Below are 11,594 nucleotides of genomic sequence, written 5' to 3' on the forward strand. Positions count from 1 at the left end.
ATATATATATATATATATATATATATATATATATATATATATATATATATAAAGTTGGTTGAAGCAGGCACTCACCACAGGCATTGAAGTTGTTATTTACACCATTAAGAAGTTGAAATAAAAACTTATCTTCAACTTTTTCAATGCCTACAGTGAGTGCCTGCTTCAACCAACTATACTGTATTTGGGACTTTGTTGCCTTTAAAGTGGAGCACCGCTTATTTGTCCTGTGACTAAACAGAGTGCGGTTCTTGAATTCTAATATATATATATATATATATATATATATATATATATATCACTTACCCCCTCTAGGAAAGGATGGAACCGTCACACGGCTGTTTAAGTGAAGAAAAACGTGGTTTATTTATGAGTGCAACATTGCACTAGGTGACAACTGCACCCAGCGGTTGAAACGGCTGTCAGGTCAGCAGCTGTCACTTAATGCAATGTTGCACTCATAAATAAACCATGTTTTTCTTCACTTAAACAGCCGTGTGCCGGTTCCTAGAGGGGTAAGTGTCTCATATTGTTTCATTATGTCCCTGGCACCAGATCTTTTACTTATCTAAAGCCAAGAGTGCCAACCCGATACACCCACCTACATATATATATATATATATATATATATGCAACAATGGGTGTTCAGAGGGCGCTCCTCAATAAAAACATCAATTTAATAACGATTCAAAATGTCCATTTGGATCAGCACAGTAATTATTTTGTTCACAGTTGTCAGATGTCAGAAACACAAGCGGCCCAACGCGTTACGTCACACACGTGACTTCATCAGACCTGTTAATTGTCTATCTAGGCAACGTAGATCAATCAGCCTGAACCGCTATGTGCTTTTCCACACCCAAACTGTGTTAAAATTTTACTTTTTATTACATCTCAATGGGGAGAAGCAGCAGCAAAGTATAGTAAAAAAGAATAAGTCTAAAAAAGGAAATTGTGTTTTTAAAGGAAATAATCCTGTTTTATAAACACATATCTTTCATTTGTCTACCTTTATTCCACAGCTGAATCAATGCACTAGGATTGTATGGATTGCTATTTGAAGGCTATATAGATATCCAAAATGTCCTATTTCTACTAATAAGCCACCTCTGATAGAATTTGTAAGACATTATTCATATACAAATCAATCTTAAAATTTGGCTATATCATGGTATATGCAGCGATATACTATATATATATATATATATATATATATATATATATATATATATATATATATATATATATATATATATATATATATAAAGAAAGAGAAAATGTACCCCAAATATGCGCACTCTATATAGAATGGAGCAGCACCTCTGATAGGTCCCCTGTTAGACAGGACCAGGGTTTTAGAAATGCAACAATGGGTGTTCAGAGGGCGCTCCTCAATAAGACAGCAATTTCTGGTAAAAACATCAATTTAATAACGATTCAAAATGTCCATTTGGATCAGCACAGTAATTCTTTTGTTCACAGTTGTCAGATGTCAGAAACACAAGCGGCCCAACGCGTTTCACGTGACTTCATCAGGGGCAATATGGACAGTAGAAACTGCAAATTACAGTGAACCATAATCAATAATATAAAATAATAAAAACCATCATGGTATTTTATAAGGTGTTACATAAAGTAAAAGTACACCATTGGCGATGAGTGAAGAAAGGAGACAGAGGTGGAAAGGAGAGAAGGACTACTTTAAAAAATTACCCACATACATTTTTTAGTGAGTTTTAGAATGAGAGCATGCGTTAGGGGAAACAGGTGAAATAGGGAAGCTAATAAACATAGCATACCCTTTATTTTTCAAGTTAGTGATCCATAGGGTCCTTTGGCTGACTTCTGTGTTTTAGGGCTGACCAGAATTTGAATAACGCACCTAAAATAAATTTATTTATAACCCTGTGTTAGATCATAAGTAGGTCTGGGGTATAGAAAATAATTGTAGGGTGTGTATACATACCACCAATGTATAAGATCCTCTTTCACAGATTATACAAGTATGGGTCACAATACAGACCTAACAGAATATAACAGAGTGGCTTCATTAGAAGCAAACCACATATAAATACATATACTTAATTACAGAGAAATGATAATAGAGAGCAGTTTTTACATATAGTACATATAGTAAAGTACAAAAAGAGAATAAAATAAACAATCCTTCCATATAGAAGCAATTTGTGGGCCCAGTGTGACAGCTATAAAAATAGGTACTTACTTTAGCCTTGGTAGGGTGGAGTGTGCTGTGTGAGATCCAAATCAGGAATGAGAGACTGGCCTGTTGAATGGATATCTATAGGGCAGGTCCAATTAAGCCACTTCCTGTTTGGCAAATAGTGCTGCGTTCTAGTGCTATACTTTCTATTGCTAGAGTGACCCCTATATTATCTAGAGTGGCCGGCGCGTGGTGGTGCTATTATTTAAAACTACTCTGCAAGCTGTACTAGCAAAACTGAGTGTTTAAATCGGGTGATAAGTGAATGGAACGCATGGCACTTCCGCCATGCGTTCCAGCTGGTGCGTCCTGCTCAGTGTAGTGGAGCGCAGTGTGCGTTCCATTCCCGGCCGTGTCCCGGAAGTGACGGCTGGCGCCTTCTCTTCCCGTATCTGTAGATATTGCATGGTCTGGGACGGCTTATGTTCTTGTTTTTTTAATTTTGGTAAGGTGTTGGAGGACATCCTTTCATAAAGTATTACCAGTGTTATCTATGTTTATGACAGCGAATACCACCACAATATTTGGACAGATTAAATGAATGCTGGCTATGCTCTTGGGCTTGTCCAGCAACCATTACTTAGACACACAGTTAAACATGTCAGTGGTTTTTCACCAGGGACTTCTTGCAAGGCAATTAAAACTGCTGTACCTTCACAAAATGTATAATAAAAACTCAAGTGCTCCATGTGCATGTAATAGCAGCTTTGATCTCTCGGATGTTGGTCTAGAATATAATACAATAGAATAGGGCACTGAATATGTTTATAGGTCTTTGAGTGACTGGGTGCCTGCACTAACCCTATAATCTCCAATTTTTTTGCTGGCACCTGCTCAAACTACAGTACCTCCACTTACCATCTCCAGCATTGTTCACAGCAACTGCTCCGGTCTGTACAGACAGGAAGCCTCTTGTGTTGCAGGAAGATTACTCCATAGTAAAGGCAGCAGTCACTGCTATGACTTGATCAATATCGTAAAGATGAGGCCAATGGGTCATGTGCTGCCAGTGATAATATGCAGCTCCAATGCCCTTGATCCCATTAGGGACTTTATCAAGAACTGCATTCTTAATCTTTTTTTGTCTCTTAGTGCCACCTCTAAACACTGAACCAGTAGCACATTTTATAATGTACTGTACCCAACACATAGGTTGTAGCCTTTAGTTGGGGTTCCAATATATTTGCTGGTGGTTTAAGGAACTCTAACAGGCACAGGCTGATTGACATAAGGTGAATGAGAGAATATTCAACAGGAATGGTTCAGGACCAGGTGAGCAAATGCAGTGCCATGGACCATAAGCTGGTCGTTGTATGAGGTCAATAGCAGAAATCATGAGAAATGGTACCTGGAGTTGAGCAGAATTAGCAACTAGAAAATATTACAATACTTACAATGAAGTATTAATGTAACAATTTCATCCATCTCCCATAGTCTCTCAAGCAGTGAGAATTTGGAGAATGGCATGTACTGCAGAGAACTTCCTGGGTCAGGACCCAGAATCATCATTCCTTCTCCTACCCATAGCCTCGGATATCACCAGACAGCAAGGGGGGAGGCTCTGGTTACAATACGGAATTAGTTCATTGGTCCAGTTATTCCAGGATGGTAATTTTAAATCATTTGTCCAGCTTCAGGCAGAGTACGCCTTACCAAGGTCAATGTTCTACAGGTTTTTACAGCTGAGGAGCGCGATCACCGGGTATGGAAGGGATAGGGTACAATGGCTTATAGAGGCCCCTATTAAGGTTTTCTTGAAAAAACTTACTCTTCGTAAAGGTGTCTCAAAATTATATAAATACATAACGGCTATCGCCCCCGACGAAGGGCTAACCCAGCTCATGCAAAAGTGGGCAGTAGATATTCCTGAGATAAAAGAGAGTAACTGGCCGGAGGCCCTGGCAGTCCCAAAAAAGGCAACAAATTCCATACGTGTTCAACAAGTCCAGTTTAATATTATACATCGTACATATTTGACCCCAGTACGATTAAGAAAGATGAGGGGATCTGGGGGCGACACTTGCCCAAAGTGCGGTGAAAATGGGGCATCATTTTGGCATCTAATGAGGACCTGTGATAAAGTAGATCAATTTTGGGAGAGGGTCGGCCAGGTACTCTATGGGCTGGGAGTGGCACAGGCAAATCTTACTGACATTAACCTGATAATGGGGCTATGGGAGGAGGGTTCGATGACAAGTGATTTGAGTCTTCTCCTATTGCATCTTAGAGCAATTGCCAAAGTAGTTATAGCCCGTTACTGGATGGCAAAAAATGGGCCGCCTTTTAATGAATGGCTTAACCTGGTGAATATGACATTCGAACACGAGAAATTCCATTACGCCTCCACCGGGCGCAGCACAAAATTCTTCTCCATCTGGCACCCCTGGTATAGATCAGCTTTCTATCAGTTCAAAGGATAGACTCATGTAAATTGATCTCAGCGAGCCTCTTATAGTCTTAATCGCCTCACTACTGGTGTTATATGCTAAGGTTTCATAGTTTCCTCTTACTTACCAGCAAATTGCAATTTATTATGGCTTTGAATACCTAGATTGAACCCACGTAAATTAAACTTATGCGCACACACACAACTTGTTTCCAAGTATATCCTGGCCGATTAATAAGATATATAAACGTGCATCGGAATTCCAGGCAAAGTAGCACATAGCACTTATAGCACTTATGCACTTTATTGATTATTTCCGCCATATTGGCGTCCAAAAAATTTTTTTTAGTAGATATGTGTATATTTCTTCTCTTCTTGTCACTTTGTTACCTCTTTTTTTCACTATAACTTTTTAGTTTTCCCAATCACTAGGACACTACCCCGCTCTTAGCCATCAAGCTTTACAGAAGGGCCCTCGAGTAATCTATTAACAACATATTTTCCAGTGCCTAGCTCCCAAAAATTTTCAATAGTCGCCCGACCAGGTGCCGCTCCCGGTATATGTATATGTTCATGTTATCTTCATGTTATCTTGTATCTGCCGTTATGTACTTCTGGTAATCAACATCCTAAATTGTATGCCTCTGTACTATGACTGCCGTGTCTTGTATTGTGTATTGTCTTGTCTTACTTTTTATTATTTATATGTATGTTGCAAAATGAAAAATAAAAACTCAATTAAAAAAAAAACAATTTCATCCATGATGTGTGTACATGTTCACATGCTTCGCAGGTATGACAGTGCACCGGGCAGAGACTATCCATCCCAGTGTCCTCATAATGGAATGACTATGGATTGTGGGTGCATATATACCTACACCTGTGCACCACACCAGTGTACACAAGTCACTGGTGCATTCATCTAAAGTCAGGTTGAGCCTGGCTACATCTGTACACTGACAACAAAAGCACCAGATAGGAATAAAGTTGAATACTCTGGCACTGGTTAGTGCCCATAGACTTTTTTCATAGGGTAGAGAGTTTGAAAGTAGTTATGTCACCTATGGAGTGCCTGGCACTTTAAATCACACACCTCTATTGGAATTGTAGTTTCCTGTCAGCCACAAGTGAGTGAAGAACCTGATGGTCAGGAGCAGGTTCACTAGCCGTGCATTTCTCTTTGGTGGGTGCTGATAGGTATCAGTCTGTAGTGAAGATGCTGCTACTTCTCTGGGCCTGGTAATTTAATACCGGGATCCACCACACAGGGACAGGGGTTGATGAAGAACTTCAAAGCAAGCATAGCATATGTGTTTAAATGCAAAGAATGTTCCTGAAGAAAGCACACACACAATTATTGGTCATTCAAATTTGTACACCAAAGCAGGGACAGTTAAATTCCCATTTTAATGTTAGTACACCTAATGTGGACACATCTCAAAATATGAAGGTTTGAAATAAAAAATATATATATTTTCAACTGCACTCCCTTGAACTCCAGCACAAACTAACCCCAACTCCCACCCACTTGCAATTGTTAAACAAGGCCAAAGTGGACCGTTCACTATTCCTCGCAGAACGCACCGCCAAATCTCTTCTGAAGCTAAACCAGACCTTTTATGAAAAGGGGGACAAGGCCGATAGACTTCTGGCTTCTAGACTTAGAGCGAGGAGCTCACGTAATAATATCCTAGCCATTAAAACCAGCACAGATGCCTTATTCCACTCACCTACTGTACTTCCATCAAACAAGAATTTAAATCCTTCTAATTTAAACTATATCATTTAAACAATGACACATTACATCCCAGACCCTGTGATGACACTATTAATGATTTCCTCAACTCTCTAGCTTATCTGAACAGGCATCTATGCAATTAAACCAAGACTTCAAGGATGAGGAGATCTCTACCATCCTAAAATCTCAAAAGTCATCAAAGGCCCCTGGGCCTGACGGCTTTTCAGCTTCTTATTATAAAAAATGTTCCCATATTTTAACTCCCTATCTTAAATGTCTTTTAATGTGGTACTGCATGGATCCCAATTCTCCTAATATATGCTTGAAGCTAAAATAATTATTATCCATAAAGAGGGTAAAAATCCCTAAGAATGTGGTAGCTACCTTCCAATCTCATTACTAAATGAGGACATTAAGATTTATGCCAAAATATTGGCCTCCCGCCTAAATAGTATTCTCCCTAACCTGATCCACTATGATCAAGTGGGGTTGATCCCGGGACGTCAGGCCAGGGACAACACTAGAAATTCTTAATCGTCGACAATCCTCTTGTCATTGCACTCGATGCCAAAAAAAGCATTTCACCGCATTTTGTAGCCCTATTCTATTTCAAACCCTCCAAATGTTTTGTATAAAAAACTAACTTCTATCAGCGATTCTCTCAGACCCTTTCCTACTCACCAATGGCATGAGACAGGGCTGCCCTCTCTTGCCATTAGTGTTTGCAATGGTCTTTGAACCTCTTGCTGCTAGAATTAGACTGATGAGATACTGTATGTGGTGGGGAGGTAGGCCCCCAGAATTGTAAAATATCTCTTTTTGCGGATGATGTCCTGTTAACCCTAACCCACCCTCAATCTTCCCTCCCTGCACTGTATGACATTATCAATAAATATGGCCATTTGTCAGGGTATAAAATCAACTTTTTAAAATCAGAAGCCCTACCCCTATACATTCCCCATGACCTGAGGAGTAATCTATCCTCTTCATTTCACTTTAAATGGCAAGCTAATAGAATTATATACCTTGAAATTTTTATTACAACCTTCTATAATTAGCTTTATGTGGAAAACTACCCCCGACTACTCAATAAACTTAAACAAGATTTATCCCATTGGAAGTCCTATATAATCTCCAGGCTGATAGGATTATTGCTATCAAAATGAACATATTACCTCAACATCTTTATCTATTCCAAACACTCCCAATTAAAGTGCCAGATATAGTGCTCAGAGATATCCAGGCCTCCCTCTCCAAGTTTGTTTGGAACAATAAACCCACTAGGTTAGCTCTAAATACCCTTAAACTTCCAGGCTCCAGCGTGGTTGAGGTTTTCCCAATGTGAAACTTTATGAACTAGCCAGTCAGATGAGCCAAAAAGTTGCCTCCTATGCTCCTTTGAGGTCAATGGCCTGGATAAACATAGAGATCCATGCTATGGGAGTCCGTTCTCTAACCTCCCTCTGGGGATTAGATAAACCATCATAACATTTCCAAGCTTACAGTACTTACTCCCATCCCTTATATTATCCCTCTCACTCTGGGACAATGCCTCCCATAAATTTAAAATTACCTCCTCTCCTTCTCCTCTCACCCCTCTGTGGGACAACCCAGCCTTCCCACCTGGCTGCTCCCCTACCCAAATTAAACCATAGCTTAAAGCAGGCATTAAGCTAACTTTGTATTTAAGCATTTGGGGAACCCGGACCTCACTAGAAGACATCAAGGCCAAATTTCTCTTATTGACACCCCCTTTTTTTTGAGAATCTTCAGATCTGCCATTTTCTTAGATCGCTTCCCCACTCCAGGTCTCTGGTGGCTCCCACCTCCTTTGAGCGCATGTGCCTGACTAACCCTCAAGGCAAGGGTACAATCTCCCTTATACTGTTTATGCAATACTGATTCAATCCACTGTTCCTTTGCAGACCCAGAATGAGCTGGAGTGGGAAAGGGATCTTGGCCCTCCTCCATATGCTTCAGTTTGGGAAGAGGTGAGGGAGGGAATTGCTAAGAGTTGAATTAACTTGTATAAAAGAAACTTCCTATAATCTTTATTATCAATGGTACTACACGCCAGATAGATTATCTCAGATGTACCCATCTGCTACCCCAGTGTGCTGGTGGGGTTGCGGTCAGAAAGGTACCCTACTTCATATTCGGTGGACCTGCCCTATTATTATCCATTTTTGGTCCCAGGTGCTCAATCTACTAACGTCCCTTTCTGACATCTCATTTACTCTGGATCCCTGGGTCTTTCTACTGGCTTGCCCCTTACAAAATCTAGACCCTTCACTGAATAGCTTATTCTCCATATACTGGCTGCAGCGAAATCCCTGATAGCCAGAAATTGGAAATCACTCTACCTGCCTTCCATTCAAGCTAACTATGTTTGGTTTATTGCCGGTATGGAGAAACTTACAAATGACTGTCCCCATAAATTCAATTTGGTCTGGGACCCTTGGATCTCAGGTTACTCTCCCCACCCTACCTAAAGCTTCTAATCCCATTCTTACTATTGTTTTTATATGCTATTATGTCCTCTTTGCCTTACTCCTCTTATAATGTTGACCCCCCCCCATCCCCTTCCCACCCACCCATTTTATGTCTTTCTCTTTGACTTCATTTTTCTCTTTTTCTTTCTTTTTCTTTTAATATACCTTCTCTTTTTTTTCTATTTTTCTTTTTTTTTCATATTGTTCTTGAAAATTATAAGCTGTATGTTAATTGTTTCCTGATTTTATTGTGTGTGTCTGCCCAGCTCTTTCCTATTGAATAAATCGTTTTAAAAAATATCTTTTTTTTTTCAATTTTGCTTTTTATTCAAAGTACCAGTATCAATAGTTTCTTCTTTAATTTCATTTAAATGTATTTCTTTCTATTGCTCAGTGAAGAAAACAATAAACAGTATATGCACTAATGATCCTGTTAATCATCAATTAAGTTTTAGCAATTATTAGTGTTAAATGACATGATTTCCCGAGAGACAGTCTATTCCTCTCTAACTAACCAACCTTGTTAGTATAAATATGTCTACTTTGGGATCTTCCTAATCTTCTAAAGGCAATTAAAGCAGCAATAACCATACTACAAGTAAATATTATTATTATTATTATTATTATTATTATTATGAATAATATAATTAATATTATTGATATTGTGAAAGTCAATAGCTAAGGGTGAGGTGGGAATATGAAGTTGTGGTGGTAGGAAGAGTAGGCAGTTGACCGTGTCAAAAAGGCACTTGGGTTTTGAAATTTATTGAAGTATGACTGTTTAGCGAGGGTAGGGGCAGCACTGAAGGATGAGAGCATAGGTTATAAATACATAAAAGTCTTAGAGCATGATTTCCTTAGCAATACTGTATATGAGCATATTTGCACATATCTGGTGCATGTTAGTGTGCCAGGGTTGAAAGCAAATAGCAATAACCATGCTTCCAGAAATGCTGGGAAACTAAAAAAAAAATGGTCATTCAGACATATTGGAAAATATAAGAAGCAGACCATACAATTCTGGATGAACTAGAATTTAAATTATTTATACAATTTTGTACAGAAATTTATCCAAAAACATTACTTACAAATAATTATTTTCCATATTATTTTATTCAGTATTCAAGGCATGAACAATGGAAGAACTAAACAAAACAATGGTCAAGGAATTTATTCTGGTGGGATTCTCCGACCTCCACCAGTACCAAATCTTGGTTCTCATTGTTATATTACTGATGTATATTACTAGTATCGCTGGAAACTTTACAGTTATTGTTCTTGTTAAGATGGGGCCATCGCTCCAATGTCCAATGTATTATTTTATCTCTGTATTTGCAGCTTTGGAAACATCATATGTGTCTGTTACTGTCCCCAGACTTTTAGCAAATCTTTTTGTGAGCAATAGGAAGATCTCTTTTCTTGGATGCTTTGTACAGTTATACATCTTTAGTGCACTTGGGATAACGGAATGTTATTTGCTTGCAGTTATGGCTTTTGACAGAGATTTGGCAATAAATCACCCTTTACGGTACTCGTCAATCATGAACTATTTATTGGTTATTCTTCTGGTGGTTACACCTTTTATCATCAGTTGCATCATTGCTCTTATTCCCGCAGTCTTCACAGCTGACCTAAAATTCTGTGGACCCAATGAAATAAACCACTTCATCTGTGATTTGGCCTCAGTACAGAAATTGGCTTGTTCTAATCCTTTCCTCAGTAGATTAGTGACCAACGTGGCAGCTATTTTTGCAAGCCTTACTCCTTTTGTACTTATTTTAGGATTCTACACACATATCATTATTACGATCACCAAAATTAAGAGCGTGGAAGGTAAACAAAAAGCGTTCTCCACTTGTTCCTCCCATATAATAGTTGCCTGTCTCTTCTATAGTACAGTCATCATTGTCTACATAAACCCACAGGGCAGTCAGTATGATAAGTTCCTTGCTCTTATGTACACGGTCATCGTTCCTATGCTGAACCCTTTCATTTAAACTTTAAGAAACAAGGATGTTAAACAAACTCTTCTTAAGACCATATTGCACAAATAAAAATACTGAGAAGAACCAGAATAAATAAAAATATAGATGTTCAATACATCTCATTAGGTACTGATGTAGAGTACAATAAAGATACTTTTAATGTATGATAAATCTGCCTCACAGTGCTGAGGTCATGGGTTTGATCCCCACCATGGACCTAACTGTGCAGAGTTTGTATATTTTCCCTGTGCTTGTGTGGGTTTACTCCGGGTACTCCGGTTTCCTCCCACAATCCAAAAATTTACTGGTAGGCTAATTGGCTTCCAACAAATTTAAACCTAGAATGTCTGTGTGTGCATGTACATGTGGTAGGGAATATAGATTGTAAGCTCCACTGGGGCAGGGATTGATGTGAATGCTCAAAGATTCTCTGTAAAGCGCTGCGGAATATGTATGCGCTATATAAGAAACTGTTAATAAATACATTATTATTATTATTATTATTATTATTATTATTATTATTATTATTATTATTATTACTACATTTTATTTATGGGTTGCCACATTAGAACAGTACAGGGTAAACACAACATTACATTATAGTTACCAAACTAAAATAGAAAACATGTAACAATTAGCACCACACATCTCAATGCACAATACAGCTGAGATGTTAGGCTATCAAAGGAGTGATTGTCATACAATATTACTAGGGGAGTGCAGCCTCTGGGAAAGATGAACAGCTACATTCAAGAGAAGATGCAACTAGATG

General features: G+C 38.6%; 1 protein-coding gene across 1 annotated transcript; it reads left to right on the plus strand.

Annotated features, from left to right (window-relative positions):
* The first annotated feature begins 10,072 nt into the window (after positions 1-10,072).
* Positions 10,073-10,834, plus strand: LOC146049714 (olfactory receptor 10C1-like). The gene has a single exon (XM_083166310.1). The coding sequence runs from the start codon at positions 10,073-10,075 to the stop codon at positions 10,832-10,834; it is 762 nt and encodes a 253-aa protein (XP_083022436.1).
* Positions 10,835-11,594: the final 760 nt, after the last annotated feature.

This window comes from Crinia signifera, chromosome 12 (genome assembly GCF_055691185.1).
Source record: "Crinia signifera chromosome 12, ASM5569118v1, whole genome shotgun sequence".
NCBI classification, from domain to species: Eukaryota; Metazoa; Chordata; class Amphibia; order Anura; family Myobatrachidae; genus Crinia; species Crinia signifera.

Coding starts and splice junctions, on each gene's coding strand:
- LOC146049714 (XM_083166310.1), top strand. CDS start 10,073: ATGTATATTACTAGTATCGCTGGAAACTTTACAGTTATTGTTCTTGTT.